Raw genomic sequence first — 16136 nt, forward strand, 5'->3', positions numbered from 1 at the left:
ACACTCTCTCACCCACAGTGCCCTCCATGTCAGTGCCCTCCTCTCTAGGAGCTCCTTGGACAATTATACATGCACTTTCCTTTCAAATCCCTGCATACAAATACACATAATCCCATGTTGCTTTAAAGTTCTTACCGGCCACCGTAGAGTGAACGGCCACTGGATCCTCATGATTGCTTTCACCTGTGGTGTCCTTGAAAGAGAAATCCTTATTAAATCAAAACTGCTCTTAAATCAAGATTGGGTATGATATATAATTGACAATATAATCAATATTATCAGTCAAATTGATAATACCATCAATCAAAGCCCAACATCCTCTGAACACAGCCTACACTCAGTGCTGATTGAAGGAAGGAGTGCTCTAGATAGGAAAGAATAAATCTCACTCATCTGCAAGAGTGTGTTCCTAGACAGTACATGCATGGGATATACATCCTCTCTATGGGTGAGTGCTATGTGGGTGATCAAAATCGTAGTGTCTAGAACAAGAATGGTCCTGCAGAAAGCATTAAGCATTGCCTCCATCCTTGGTCATTAGTAACTATGTGTTTCATATCATACACCAGGGTGCAGAATGGTTATTACACACACTCTTTTGTGAGGTTTTATTTTTAGAGAGTCTCATGTAGTGTGTAGGCTGGTCTGGAATTCCCTATGTAGCCAAGGGGAGCATTGAACTCCTCATTCTCCTTCCTCAATTTCCAAATCTGGTTTTATAGGCATGTGCCTCCCCACACACCCCAGTCCTCAATTGTCTTTTTTTTTTTCTTTCTTTCTTTTCTGGGACTCCAAACATGCCTTGCCACACTCAGTTTTATTCAGGGTTGAAGATGTGTATGTGTGTGTGTGTGTGTGTGTGTGTGTGTGTGTGTGTGTGTGTGTGTCTGTGTGTGTGTCTGTGTGTGTCTGTGTCTGTGTGTGTCTGTGTATGTGTGTGTCTGTGTGTGTGTGTGTATATATGTGTGTGTGTGTCTGTGTGTGTGTCTGTGTGTGTCTGTGTGTGTGTGTCTGTGTGTGTGTGTGTCTGTGTGTGTGTGTGTCTCTCTGTGTGTGTGTGTGTGTGTGTGTGTGTGTGTGTGTGTGTCTGTTATGGGAACATCTAGCCACTGAGCTACATCCCTTGCTCCTGTAATATCATTTAAAAATGTCCAAACATGATGGGTGGTAGTGGTGCACACCTTTAATCCCAGCGCTCTGGAGGCAGAGCCAGGCAGATCTCTGTGAGTTCAAGGCCAGCCTGGTCTATAGACTGAGATCCAGGACGGGCACCGAAACTACATAGAGAAACCTAGTCTTGAAAAACCAAAAAATAAAATAAAGAGCTTTATCAAGTGAACCCAAATTTGCTCTGTTGTTTTGTTTTCCTTTACCTTTCTTCCATTATTTTGTTGGTGTTTGTTTTGTTTTTGTTTCTCTCTTATGAGGTGGTATCTTATACTGTTGTCCAGGCTGATGTTCACTCCTGATAATTCTCCTGCCTCAGCTTCCAGAGTGCTGTTGTCCAGACATGAGCCACCATGCCCAGCTTTGTTCTCTGTTCTGTGGCATGAGAATCAGCATGTCCATCACCACAGTGTGAGGTGCTTTGTGTCAGCAATGAACTAATGGTTAGACTGTGTCAGAGAAACATGGAGGGGTCAGAGCATCATCTGACTGCATGATTTGGCTGGGCACTTGCTTTGTTAGAGAAACATGTCTGTAGGCCAGGGGTACAGCTCAGTCATAGATTCCTTGCCTAGCTTACACAAGACCTTGGGTTTGATCTCCTGAATTGCAGTATAGAACAAAAATCAAATAGGAATGTGGCACACACTTGTAATTCCAGCATTTGGAAGGTTGAGGCAGGAGGATCAAAAATTCCCAGCCAGTCTGGGACTTGAACATAGCAAGTTCAAAGTCAGCCTGGGCTACACAGTGAGAACTTGTCCCAAACAAAATAAACTTGCCTTGCACATCCCAAAAGAAGTAAGAAGACAAGCCTAGTACCTTCCAAAGGTCACAGATGGGGTCCAGTTAGTCTGAATGTTTAATAAGTCTAAAAGAATTTCAACACCAGACTTCTCATAGGAGAAGTTGACTCTGCATTTCATGAAGCCAGCTAGTGTGTCTCCCTTGTCCACTGTAAAGTTCCTGTTTATACTTCTCACTTGATAGTGCTTATTGGATAACTATAGAATGGATTTAATTATGATACACTGACAATTGGCAATTGCTGTTCAAAACAGTGTTCACCCACAGGACCATGTGCTGCTGAGTCAGAGAAGGGGTGGTGTCCATTACCGTGACCTCTGGAAGTGTGTAGTGACTCTGAAAGGCAGGAATCTCTTCTGCAGAGGACTTCAGGTTTTGAAGAAATACACAGCTAAACAGAGGAGATAAAGTCACAAAATAGTTGCATATACTTAAGTGCTTGTGTTGGGTTTTTATTAAACATGAAGATCTGGGGCCGAGACTGAAGTGGAAAGCTGACAGTTTCAGGGATTCTGTAGTGTTGTTTTGTATATGACACACAGACTGTGGCTTTCAACAACACCAGGAAAGTGGTTGTAAAGTAATGGTAAGGACATCCGGGGAATGTGCTGGAATGAGCGCATAGTTAGTGTCTGTCCATGAAACAGCTACAAGAAGCTTAAAGGATAAAACACAGTTTCCCAGCACTGTGGGAGTGGAGGCGAGGGGATCACTGGGGCTTGCTGGATGCCAGCTTAGCTCAGGTTCAGTGAGAGACCCTGTCTCCTGGGAACAAGATGGGGACTTAAAGAAGAAGATGCTCCCGGGTGGTGGTGGTACGCCTTTAATCCCAGCACTAGGGAGGCAAAGACAAGCAGGTCTCTGAGTTCAAGGCCAACCTGGTCTACAGAGTGAGTTCCAGGACAGCCAGGGCTACACAGAGAACCCTGTCTTGAAAAAAAAGGAGGCTGGGTTGTTCCATGTCTCTCTTTGGCCTGTATATAGTACATACAATATAAATACACGCATATACTCATAAACACACATTTACAGAAGAAACAAAGTAATAACAAATAAAAATTTTAAAGAGTAAAAAATGAGAAAACTCGAGATTCATAGAAAGGACAACAAAGGACAAAACCCATATCAGATAGCTCACAACCTCCTGTAACTCTAGTTCTAGGGGATCCAATACCCTCTTCTGAGCTCTGTGAGCACCAGGCATACATGTAGTGCACAGAGATAATTGTAGGCAAAACAGCCATGCACATAATATTTTAAATTATCAAATATTTAAAAAAATAAGTAAAGGGAAAAGAAAAAAGTGACCATTGCAGTCGAGCATCTTCTAATTTCAAAATTAGATGGAAACACTCCATTTATTTCTTTATTTCAGTTGAGGATAGGTCTTGCTACATAGCCCTGACATGTGATTTTAAAAGGACAGGAACTAAGGAGAACTCAAGGGATATAAGAGAGGGCGATGGGGGGATGGTGGTGACCATGATTGGAATACACTGTCTCTATATATATGTAAAGGTCATAATGTTTGTATATGAAAATATCATTATTATTATATATAATTAATGAATGTTAATAAAACATTTAAAAATATTATTAAGGACTTGGGATACTATTACTATTCTATCTCAAGACAAAATAATTATTTAAAACTTTACAAATTAAGGTGGGTGGGTACTAGCACATGTGTTTAATCCCAGCACTTGGAAGGCAGAGACAGGGGGAATCTCTGCAAGTTCAAGGCCAGCCTGGTCTACAGAGTGAGTTCTAGGACAGCCAGGCCTACACAGAGAAACCCTGTGTCGAAAACAAAACAAAACAAAAACAAACAAAAAAAACCACACATACAAAAACAAAACAAATAGAAAAAAAGCAAAAAAAAAAAAAAACCCCTGATATATTTAAAAGTCAAATATTAAACTTAAATTTTTCTAAGGCCAAAATGATTTAGTACAATTTCAGGCATGCATTGCGTGCACACAGGACACAACTGTGGAACTGAACAAAGACCACAGAGACACCAACACCGATTTTCATGCCTTCAAAGGGATACCATAGCAAAAGATATTTATTTCTCAATTACAAGTGCTGGATTTTTAAAGTAGAGTAGATTTCAGATAATTCATATTAAAGCATTTAGTATAAAACAAAGCTATGTTTTTCTTCCTCTAGCTTTCCAAGAGCTAGGATTCTAAATGTTTAACACTATGCCCAGAAGTACTCACTTTTCAATCTGTATATATTTAATCTCTGAAAATATATTTTAATTTCTAAGTGAAAACAATAAATTTCATTTTGAAATTGAACTTTTATACAGTTTTTTATGTGTAGAAAAGAGATAAAAATTAACTTGAAGATTGACAGAAAAGGGGTCAGAGTAGCTCAACAGTAAAAGCTTGCCTCGCATGTCCAACTCACTGGTTCCCTCCCCAGCACTGGGAAAAAAAAAAAAAAACCACTTGGAACATCCTAGACAATAGCAATAGAAAACTCTAAATTCTAGAATGAGGAGGACAGAAAACTAGCTTGCAATCAAAAGAACCAGAAAGGCATGGAATTGTTAGACATGGTGGTACGTCTCTGTAGAGCCAGCACTCAGGAGACTGAGGCAGGAGGATCATGGGTTCAAGTCCTACTGTGCTGGATAGCATTTTTAAGACAGTCCGGGCTCATAGAGAGACCCTGTCTTTAAGTGTGTATATGCACACAACCAAAACCAAGATCTAACTCTGATAAGATAAAAGCTAGACAGGGAGTGTCTTGGGAGGAAAGAGATGAAGCTATAAGGATGCATCCTTCACAACAGGAACCAGAGGAGGGGGCAGATCCTATCCACAGGGAAAACATGGACAGAGAGGGATAACTATTGAGGTACATTCCAAGTCAAGAGAATTCACCGTGCTCACTTGGGAAAAAACTTGGTGTGATCTTTTAATGGGTCGTCACCTTCCTCCCATTTCGACATACATCCTCCACAGGAAAAGCACCGGACAGTGTCGTTTTTGCCTAGAATGAGGGAATATGGTCAGTTCAACAGCACATACACCTGTCAACTCACAAGCGGATAATAACTCCAGATTTCACTAGTAAAATCCTGTTTGCAGCTCCAATTGGATTGTGTGGCAAAGTCACGCATGGATCACTAGGGGGCACTAGTTCACACAGGACTCTTGGTCCTTCAATGGGGTGTTCAGCAATAGTCACTGAATGTTCCTGTGCACTGTGTGCTCTGATGAACACCCTCTCGAAAACTCATCCTGGAAGATTTGCCATCAGAATCTGGAACAGAAGATCAGTGAGAGCAGAGATTTCTGTCTGATTTGGACACCAGTGACTTTTACAGACACAATCAGTAAGCATTTGCTTAAAGAATAAATCAGAAAGAATATACTTGTTGGGGGGTGAGATGGAAGAACACATTTAGGCATCTCTATGCTAGCTAGATTATGAAGAATCCCTTGTCTCTTCTCACATTATTGCCAGCTGTGTTTCATTAGAAATAGGACATGTCATCTTGAGACTTGAGGAAGGCAGCCAGGAGGACACAAAGGGTCCAGACCGTGTGGTGAGGTCATTTGTGCCAGTGGAAGATGTCTGTTGATGGAGTGACTGCAGAATCCACATGTTCAGAGGCTGAGCTATGGAATTTGAAGGTCTTGGGCGCCCCAAGGAGATCCATGACAAATGGTAGAGTGTGAAGAGAAAGGCAGGAGCAGGATTAGAGTATGTGCTGGGCACAAGATACTGACGAGGTACCAGAGAGAGGTTGAGCCATAAGGTCACTTGTGGCTCTGCAAAGGAGTCAGGTTTTGTTCCAGCAGCCACATGATGGCTCAGTCATTTATAACCCCAGTTCCAGAGGATCCAACACCCTGTCTGGCCTCTGAGGGTGCCACACAGGCTTGTGGCAGGCACACATGCAGGCAAACACTCATACACACAAACATAAAATAAAGAAAATACAAAGCTGACTCACCTGTGTAGAAAAGGCCTGCTCTGACCAGAGCTTCAACAGCCCCAGGGGACTCATGGGGCCAGTCCTTAAAGGTGTCCAGCCTTAGTTCTTCATTAGCGAAGATGCTGTCATTGCAGTAAGCTTGAAAAACAGATGTAGATGAGAGCAGCAGGCTTTGATCGCAAAGTTCAAGTTAGCTGTGTGTGCAGGTGGAATGATCTGGTGTACTTGCTTGCGTCAAAATAATTGAGGGTGGCTAGAAAAGCATGAAGTCCCCTCACTGTAGAATAATTCTTAGTTTCTTCACAGTGTGCTGTGCCATTTACAAACACTTTGGGGGACTGGGGATATAGCTCACTTTGGAGAGTACTCTCTTGGCATTCAGGAAGTCCTAGGTTGGTTCCATCCCCAGCACCTGAGAAGCTCTGTCTCAGCACTCAGCAGGAGGGCCAAAAGTTCAAGGTTCATTTGAGTTTGAGGCCAGCCTGGGATAGGAAGGACCCTGAAAGTGCTTCTAAAACATTTTATCCAAGGTTTTAGTTGTTTTCAGGGAAACGTCAGCTATGGCTCCGCCTGTACTGTGGTTAGCTGTGCTCACCTACACTCAGAACTAAGCCACTTCGCAGACTCTGTGGTTTAGATGTTTGCCTCGAACCCTAACAAGCTTTTAACTAATTCCTGGAACTCTCATGGTAGAAGGAGAGAACCGACTCCTCTAAGTGGTCCTCTGACTTTTGCACCTTCACACATGGGACCCGTGCATACCCACATACAATACTAAGTAAAAAATTGAGTGTAATTTTGAAAAGTTTACTTTTAAAGATTTATTTATTTTTATTTTTGATATAGGTGTGTTTTCTGCATGTTTGACTGCACCACATGTGTGCAGTGCCCCTGGAGGTCAGAGGAGGGCACTGGATCCTCTGCAACTGGACTTGCAGAGTTGTGAGCTGCCATATGTGTGCTGGGAACCTAACCCCAGTCCTTTGCAAAGCAGTAAGTGAGCTTGAGCTCTGAGCCATCTCTCCCACCCATAAAGAAAAACAAAAACAAACCAAAGTCCTTCCATAACAGGGAAATCACTTATGAATCTAATTTTTAAAGCAAGTTGATCAGGGCTGGAGAGATGGCTCCGTAGTTAAGAGCACTTACTATGCTTCCAGAGGACCCAAGTTCAATTCCGAGCAATCACATCAAGCTTTCACACATGCCTGCTACTCCAGCTCCAAGGGATCTGATACCCCCCATCTGACTTCCAAAAGCACCTGCACACATGTGGCACCACACAGACATGGGGGTGTGGGGAAACACAGGAAAGGAAAGAAAGAAGCAAAGCATTTGGAATGTGCCTGAGGTTTTACCTGACACCATAGGCAATTCTCTTCTGACCCAGGAATTCACAAAATGTTCTCCCTGAAGCAAAGAAATTCAGGTTACTGACTGATTTATAAAATACGCATCTCTCTGTGAGCTGCAAGTGAAGGACTTCCCCCACTAAAGCCAAGTTTCCTTAGAGCAGCAGAAATGTTCACAATTCTGTCCTTTAGTTTTGGGTTGATTCCTATCGATGTTGCAAAATGGGAATTTTCTCAGGGTCACTCTTAGGGGACACACAGCTCAGCCACAGAACTGCAGTCACACACAGATGCTTTTTGACTCATGAGGAACTGAGCCACAGGAAGGAAGCTCACCTCAGAAGGACCTTTCTGATTGAGCAACTCTCCCTCCAAGAAAACTGCACCCAGACTTTCAGTCTGTGCTCTGTGCAGACGCTGCTTCTGAGTCAGTCAGCCATGACATCCCCCCTTGGCTTCTGTTTGGGCTAAGTTTCCCACCTCTTGCCACTAGGAAGTCCTTACTACTTTAGAGCCTAGACAGCCAGGGGCAGGAGCCAGCTCTGAGGGCCCTGCTGTCACCAGGAACTAGGACAGAAGACTGAGTCAGGCATCCAGAGGGAGGCAGCAGGAAGCCAGGGCAGTGGCCTCAGTCAGAGGGAAGATGAGGAGGCAGCGGAAGCCACCCAAAGCCAGCTTAAAAAACCACATGGGTCCAGCTGAGCAAGACCACAAGATTGTTGTGTCTCCACTCTGCAGAGGAGAGGTGAGAGAATGGATCCATGAAAAAAAATAAAAATCCTCACCCTGAGGATTCAGATAATACTAGGTAATGAACACACACTATTGTCAAGAGTTTGCTGTTGTGAATTACCGTTACATGGACAAATCCCTCGTAGCTTTTAATATACTGGGCAATTTCCTCTGAGGATTTCTTACTTTGAAGGAATTCACACCTATAATGAAAAATGTAATTAAAAATTACCCCAATACTGTGACAAAGATTATATCACAATAAATATTTGTGAAATACCCATCAAATTGATGAATTTGATACCTCAATAAAACTGTCAAAAATTTCCTGAAACCTTACTCATGAGGATTAACATCATGCTGTTAGAAAAATTTAAATTTTATCAGTGATAAACTATATCATTATTTAAAATCAAACCTTGCGCTGGTTAGTTATTTTGTCAACTTAACACAAGCTGGAGTCATCTGGGAAGAGGGAGCCACAGTTGAGAAAATGTCTCCACCAGATCAGTCTGTAGGCAAGTCTGTGGGGCATTTTCTTGATTAATGATTGATGTGGGAGGGTCCAGTCCACTGTGGGCAGTGCTCCCCACATAGACCACCACAATAACAAAAACTGATTCTCTGAAGTAAAATCCACTTGCTCTCCCTCCTGTGGTCCTGGTGGGTGGTGACCCAGGCATCTGGTCTCCTTGTCATTTTTTTTAAATCAGAAGATGGCCTTGAACTCCTGATTCTACTGCCACCTCCCTCCTCGAACTGGGGTTACAGTTGTGTGCCACCACTTCCAGTAAGCATCTTCATTTTGTGCAGGTTCCACAGGGTGTGAAACCACCTGTTATTTTGTTGTTGTTGTTTTTGTTTTTCGAGACAGGGTTTTTCTGTGTAGCTTTGGTGCCTGTCCTGGAACTCACTTGTAGACCAGCCTGGCCTCAAACTCACAGAGCTCCACCTGCCTCTGCCTCCCAAGTGCTGGAATTAAAGGCGTGCGCCACCACCGCCCCCAATATTTTAAACATATCATCTTCATTTACTTATACACCATTTCCATCCCTGTTCAGATGAACTCATTTGTTAGTTAAGGTAAATCATGAAATTTTTACTTGACAAGACATTTTGTAGTACTGGGGATAAAAAAAACAAAACAAAACACAATTTAGTGAGGCAGTGTTGGCACACACCTTTAATCCTAGCATTCGGGAGGCAGAGGCAGATGGATCTCTGCGAGTTCAAGGCCATCCTGCTCTACAGCGTGAGTTCCAGGACAGTGAGGACTACACAGACAAACCCTGTCTCCGGGGGAAAAAATCATTTAATAACAGGGAGAGGAGCTGGAGAGTGGGCACTTAATGTATTTGCAGAAGACGGGAATTCAGTGCCCAGCACTCACTTTTGAAACTGAGAAGCTTTTGTAGTGCAAATGACATGGTCAACAAGACAAAACAACAGCCTACAGAATGGGAAAAAATTCTTCACCAACCCCACATCTGACAGAGGGCTGATATCCAGAACATATAAAGAACTCAAGAAATTAGACATCAAAATACCCAATAGTCCAATTTAAAAAAAAAAAAAAAGGGTTATAGAGCTAAACAGAGAATTCTCAAAAGAAGAAACTCAAATGGCTGAAAGACATTCAAGGAATTGCTCAACATCCTTTGTCATCAGGGAAATGCAAATCAAAACAATTATGAGATACCATCTTACACCCGTCAGAATGGCTAAGATCAAAAACACTGAAGACAGCTTATGTTGGAGAGGATGTGGAGCAAGGGGAACACTCCTCCACTGTTGGTGGGAGTGCCAACTTGTACAGCCACTTTAAAAATCAATATGGCGCCTGGCAGTGGTGGCGCACGCCTTTAATCCCAGCACTCGGGAGGCAGAGCCAGGAGGATCTCTGTGAGTTCGAGGCCAGCCTGGGCTACCAAGTGAGTTCCAGGAAAGGCGCAAAGCTACACAGAGAAACCCTGTCTCGAAAAAAAAAACCAAAAAAAAAAAAAAAAAAAAAAAAAACCAATATGGCACTTTCTTAGAAAATTGGGAATCAACCTCCCTCAAGACCCAGCTATACCACTCTTGGGCATATACCCAAGGAATGCTCAATCATACTACAAGGACACATGCTCAACTATGTTCATAGCATCATTATTTGTAATAGCCAGAACCTGGAAACAACCTAGATGCCCTTCAACTGAAGAATGGATAAATAAAATGTGGTACATATACACAATGGAGTACTACTCAGCAGAGAAAAACAATGACAACATGAGGTTTGCAGGCAAATTGATGGAACTAGAAAAAATCATCCCGAGTGAGGTAACCCAGACTCAGAAGGACAAACATGGTATGTACTCACTCATAGGAAGATACTAGATGTAAAACAAAGGATGACTAGACTGCTACTCACAACTCCAGGGACTAGTAAAGAGAACACTAAGAAAGACACAGGGATCGCCCAGCAACAGAGAAATGGATGAGATCTACATGAGCAAACTGGGGGTGGGGGAGTAATGGAGGGCAAGGGTCAGGGGAAAGTGAGCTTAGGGGAGCGGGAGGTCCCAGCTGGATAGGAGCAGAGTGGAGAATGGGGAGGGAGATACCATGATGAATGAAGACCCCAGGGGAATAGGAAGAAGCAGAGTGCTAGAGAGATCCCCAGGAATCCACAAAGATACCTCCACTATAGACTACTGGCAATGGTCGAGAGAGTGCCTGAGCTGACTTACTCTGGTGATTGGATGGCTGAACACCCTGATTGTCATGATAGAACCCTCATCCAGTATCTGATGGAAGTGGATGCAGAGATCCACGGCCAAGCCCCAGGTAGAGCTCCAGGAGTCCAATCAGCAAGAGAGAGGAGGGATTATATGATGTAGAGATATTGAGAACATGATTGGAAAAAGCACAGGGACAAATAGCCAAACTAGTGGAAACACATGAACTGTGAACCAATGGCTGAGGAGCCCCCATGGAACTGGACCAGGCCCTCTGGATAAGTGAGACAGTTGATTAGTTTGAACTGTTTGGGAGGCCCCCAGGCAGTGGAGCCAGGACCTGTCCTTGGTGCATGAGCTGGCTTTTTGGAGCGTGGGGCCTATGCTGGGACACTTTTGCTCAGCCTTGGTGTAGGGAGCAGAAGACTGGACCTGCCTCGGCTAAGTCTACCAGGCTGGGCTGACTCCCCAGGGGAGACCTTGCCTTGGAGGAGGTGGGAATGGGAGGTGGGTTGGGGCGGGAGAGCTGGGGCGTGGGAGGAGGGAGGACAGGAATCCGTGACTGATATGTGAAATTAAGTTAATTATAAAATAAAAATATTAAATAAATAAATAAATAAATAACAAAACCAAACAAACAACACCAAAAACAACAATAAACCCTGAAAATAAGAATAAATTGCTTGTCTGCTTACTTGGGGAACCACTTGGCATGCTCCTTCCAAGGATCGTCTCCTTCTTCCCAGTTTCCCAAGCATCCACCACAGGAGAAACACTGCACGGTGTCCCTTTTACCTGCAGATGCAGTGGCATGTTTTGACTGGCCAGCAATGGCACCAGATGAGATCTTGGAAGTGAACATCTTGTTCCAGAACAAGACAGACTCCAGCATGCCTGTTCTTCCACGGCCTCTCTGGCTGAATCCTTGCTCACAGTCCCACTGCCCTAAATGACTCCCTTCCGAGCCCTGGACCCCCATCCCCCAGCCATCCCTTCCTCCATATACACAGTCCTCACACCTTGGCTTCTCCTAGACCAAAGTGATAGCAAAGCGGGCAAATACTAGGACTCACTGGAATGATGCCCCTAGAAGTCCTAAGAGTTAGCTTTGCCATGCTTTTCTATGGAAATGAAGGCATGTTTCTCTAATTCTTTGAACCTCGGTGAAGTTAACCATGAGATGTGGGGGAAGGGCAAACTGGCTGAATTAGAATTCGTGTTCAATCCATGCATAGCCTAAGTGGGTACTCTGCACACTGCAGACGCTGCTATAATTATCATTCACGTCTGTCCTAACACCTGTGTGTGGCTAAGGCATTTCAAGTTGCAGCATGCTCAAAGGCAGTTTGCCTCATGGATGGGGGTTAAACAAGTGAAAGAATCCTTCCAAAACCATAGAAATTAAACGAATCATGGAAATACACGAGTAGTGATGTTCATGAAACTAGAGGAAAGTGGGATGGAGCTATCTCCTGATCCATTTTCATGACCTTATGAACTGAACTAATGTTTTCCAGAGTCTCTTTATTTTTGTTTTCCAGTGCTGGAACTAAGGCAATGGCCAAGTTAACCCTCTAGTAATGAGCTATACCCTCAACCTCCAGTTAACAGTTTCTAAGGTTAAAATTTACAGAAAAGAACCTTTCATTTTACACATACTTGTCAAGCTAATCATGCTTCATTAAAAGTAAATTAAAGTGGAAATAAAATTATTAAAGTTGATGGTCAATGAACTAGGTCTCCTCTAACATGTTTAGCAAATAAGGAATGATTAACCAGAGGTAGCAGAAGAAGAGGAGGAGGAGGACAAAAAGGAGGAAGAAGAGGAGGAAGAGAAAGAAGAGGAAGAAGAAAATAAGAAGAGAAAGAAGGAGGAGGAGGAGGAAAAGAGGAGGAGGAGGAAAAGGAGAGGAGGAGGAGGAAGAGGAAGAGGAGGAGGACAAGGAGAAGGAGGAGGAGGAGGAACAGAGGACTGGATAGACGGCTCAGTGGCTAAGAGGGCTCTCTCTTGCAAGGACTGGTTTGGTTTGGTTTGGTTCCCGGCACCCACTCTAGACAGTTCACAACCACGTGAAACCAGTGCTCCAGAGGCTATCGTGTTCTTTTCTGGACTCTCTGGACACCTGCACTCACAGGGCAAATATCACACACACACACACACACACACACACACACACACACACACACACACACACGTTTTTAAAAAATGGAAACTAAACTTAATGTTTTACAGAAACACCTCAGAAGATAGAATCCAGTTACCTGTAAAGACAAAGCCAGCTGCTGAGAGCACACGGGGCGATGTCCCATGGGCATAAAACGGCCAGTTCTCAAAGGACTCCAGTCTGGCCTCCTCTTCTTGGTACCTTGCTTTGCCACCTCTCAGCTTCTCGGGACTCTTCACCCTGATGTCATACTTGCCGATGTTACCGACGTCTTTGCCCAAAAGGAACTCGCATCCTGGACGGAATTTCTTGTGGCTTTCTATGGGAAGATTGCTGAGTCTGGTGCAAAAGAGGATTAAGCTGCAGCAGAAGCACTGAACCCCAAGTTTCACCCCAGTGTGGTAAAACCCAGCGGCTGCCATGTCCTGTGGCGTCCATGATCTGAACGTGTCATAGGTCAGGAAAGTCTTTAATCGCTTGGCCTCAGTGCGCATGTGCGAGTTAAAACCTTTCTTCATTTTCATTCGCTCCTGATGGTCTTCTTCATCTCGTCTCTTTCTGACCTGAAATGCATCCACACCGAGAAGAGCAGAGAACTCAGAGGCCGACTCATCATCAAATTCGGAAATCCTCTCCTCAAAGGCTTCTCCCTCGGCTGCCATTTTCTAGTAGAGACAGGAGAGCAGATGATTGGTGTCTGTATTGTTTTTGTTATAAAGGGTTGTGTCTCAGGGCCAGAGAGACAAGTCGGTGGGTAAAGGGACGTGCCATAAACGCAATGACTTCAGTTTGTTCGCCAGGACTCACATGGTAGGTAGGAGACAAGCAACTCTTGTAAGTTGACCTTTGACTGCAACTTGTGAAAGACAGAAAGAAGTTGCTTGAGAAACTATGAAACATCAATATTCATCCCCTTAATCGACAAATATTTGCTAAGCACCTACCTGAGTGCCAAGCCAGGCTAGGCCTTGAGCACTGACAATGAACCAGAGAGGGACCTGACTCCATTCACGAAGACTTGCAAATGTCCTTTAGCTGGATTGCTTGCTTGCTTCTCTGAGATAGAACCTTGCATGTAGCCGGTTCTAGCCTAGAGTTTAAGGTTGAAACAGCCAACCACAGTAGAGAACTTTGTCTGGACCCTATTTGGTTTTGTAATGATGTCCTTGGTATCCTATGTCCTTCACCTGTGTACACCTTTCATACACACACCTCCTTCACAACCCAGCCTGCACTGGGCTACATGTAGCCTCATCTCTGAACAATCCCACAGGTTTCTCTGCCCCTAGCAACAGTCAAATTTAGATCATCCTGTCTCATCAAATATTCCCAATGGATTGGGACAGGATGATCGAAAAGGCTGATGTGTGGTGATATTGTGTCCCCCAATATATTGTGCATCCTAATAAACTTATCTGGGGTCAGAGGACAGAACAGCCACTAGATAGACATAGAGGTCAGAAAATGGTGGCACACACGCCTTTAATCCTATCACTTGGGAGGCAGAGATCCATCCAGATCTCTGTGAGTTCAAAGCCACACTGGAAACAGCCAGGCATGGTGACTCAAGCCTTTAATCCTAGGAAGTTATGGCAGAAAGCAGAAAGGTATATAAGGCGTGAGGACCAGGAACTAGAGCTGGTTAAACTTTTAGGCCTTTGAGCAGCAGTTCAGCTGAGATTCATTTGGATGAGGACTCAGAGGCTTCTAGTCTGAGGAAACAGGATCAGCTGAGGAACTGGCAAGGTGAGGTGGCTGTGGCTTATTCTGCTTCTCTGATCTTCCAGTGTTGACCCCAGTACCTGGCTCCAGGTTTGGTTCTATTAATAAGACCTTTTAAGATTCGTGCTACAGCTGATGTGGCCTGAACTGGTTTGGGGTGCACATGCAGGAAAGCAAAACTGTGTCTTTAAGTAAATGTTTGAGGAGATTCCTCTATTTCCCATTTGGGGCATGTATATGATGAAAATCACAGGCATTGTGGAGAGTGACAGGCACGGTGACCAAGGACTTGCATAATTCAAGTCTGTCTGTCGATATACTTGCATAATTCAAGCCCTTGCCTGGTAATCAACCTTTCCTTCTCCCGAGCACCATAAAAGAAATCTCCAAATAAGAATTCGGCCCCTTGAATACTCTCCCTCATGTGGTCCACTGTCAGTCTTGAAGGTAAGTCTGTACCACTGTTTAGTTCATCTTGTTCTTGTGCAAATCCATGTGAGCCTCTATTTCCAATTCTTTGTACAGGAGGCCAAGAACTTGGAATGATCCAACCCAGGACCTCAGCCGCTAGCATGCTAGGATGTTTACAGGTAGATGTCAGCATGTCCAACTCCAAGTGTGAATTATGGAGACAAGGTAGAACATGGGCATATGTTTACCATGTGCATAAAAGAAAAATATATACAAAATTGTTTAGCCTGATGGTGAATATTGGATACAATCATTCAGTTAAATATTTATCCTTAAAGATTTTATTTTTACGTATGTATATGGGTGTGTATGTTCCAGAAAAGGTGTTGGATCCCCAGGAGCTTCAGTTACATGTTGTTGTGAGTGGCCTGGCCTGGGGGCCATGAGTCAAAGTTGGTTCCTTTGTGAGGGCAGTACCCACTCAACTGCAAAGCCCTCTCTCCAAACCCTTGAAACCATTACTTTTATTGTGTTCACTTTCCAGGGTTCGTACTCTGCATGTGAACTCCAGCTGCCCCCGTTACAAGCACGGCTTTGAGTCTGGAGGGCAGCCACTAGGGTTCATAGGTTCTTGTACCTCTTTCCAAGGGCTTGTCTAGAGTTCATGGGGAGTTACAGAGTGGATCCTATAAAGGAGAGACACTGATGACCTCAGAAAAGTGCCAGACCTGGACTATGGTCTGGCTCCACACGAGGGGAAAGGGCTCTGCTTGACATTTCACATGATATTTGCACAGCACCTGCCGCCCACGATGCTCTTACAATGCTAGCTCTCTTGAGCATGCTCCCTTGGTTGAGTGAAGCCCAGGCAGGGAAGAGCTTCCCATCTTCCACCTTTCATGTTAATCTCTGGAACCTCGGTCTTCACCCAATTCCCTGGTCTCCCGACCCAGGAACATAATTATTGTAATGGCTGCTATAGAAATATATGAAGTACCTTTCTCTTGGTTACAAGTTACACTGCAAAATTGACAAATTGTGGTTGTAGGAAGGAGCCCAAGGTCTTCTGTATGCTAAGCAAGTACCCAACACTGGGCAGTAGTCC

General features: G+C 44.0%; 1 protein-coding gene across 3 annotated transcripts in view; it reads right to left on the reverse strand.

Moving 5' to 3' along the window:
* Window positions 1-16136, reverse strand: part of LOC102904309 (baculoviral IAP repeat-containing protein 1b-like) — a 55855-nt gene that overhangs the window by 22233 nt on the left and 17486 nt on the right. For 2 of the 3 annotated variants that reach the window (XM_076552131.1, XM_076552130.1), the window contains exons 2-9: window positions 12996-13563; window positions 11429-11528; window positions 8138-8219; window positions 7291-7342; window positions 5951-6070; window positions 4881-4980; window positions 2284-2365; window positions 136-193 (exon numbers count right to left, since the gene is read on the reverse strand). In XM_076552131.1, coding sequence (XP_076408246.1) covers window positions 136-193; window positions 2284-2365; window positions 4881-4980; window positions 5951-6070; window positions 7291-7342; window positions 8138-8219; window positions 11429-11528; window positions 12996-13560 — 1159 coding nt within the window. In that variant the 5' untranslated portion in view covers window positions 13561-13563. Of the gene's footprint in view, window positions 1-135; window positions 194-2283; window positions 2366-4880; window positions 4981-5950; window positions 6071-7290; window positions 7343-8137; window positions 8220-11428; window positions 11529-12995; window positions 13755-16136 lie in introns of all 3 variants that reach the window. The other variant, XM_076552129.1, reaches the window with a different exon arrangement.

This window comes from Peromyscus maniculatus, chromosome 15, assembly GCF_049852395.1.
Source record: "Peromyscus maniculatus bairdii isolate BWxNUB_F1_BW_parent chromosome 15, HU_Pman_BW_mat_3.1, whole genome shotgun sequence".
Classification (NCBI taxonomy): Eukaryota; Metazoa; Chordata; class Mammalia; order Rodentia; family Cricetidae; genus Peromyscus; species Peromyscus maniculatus.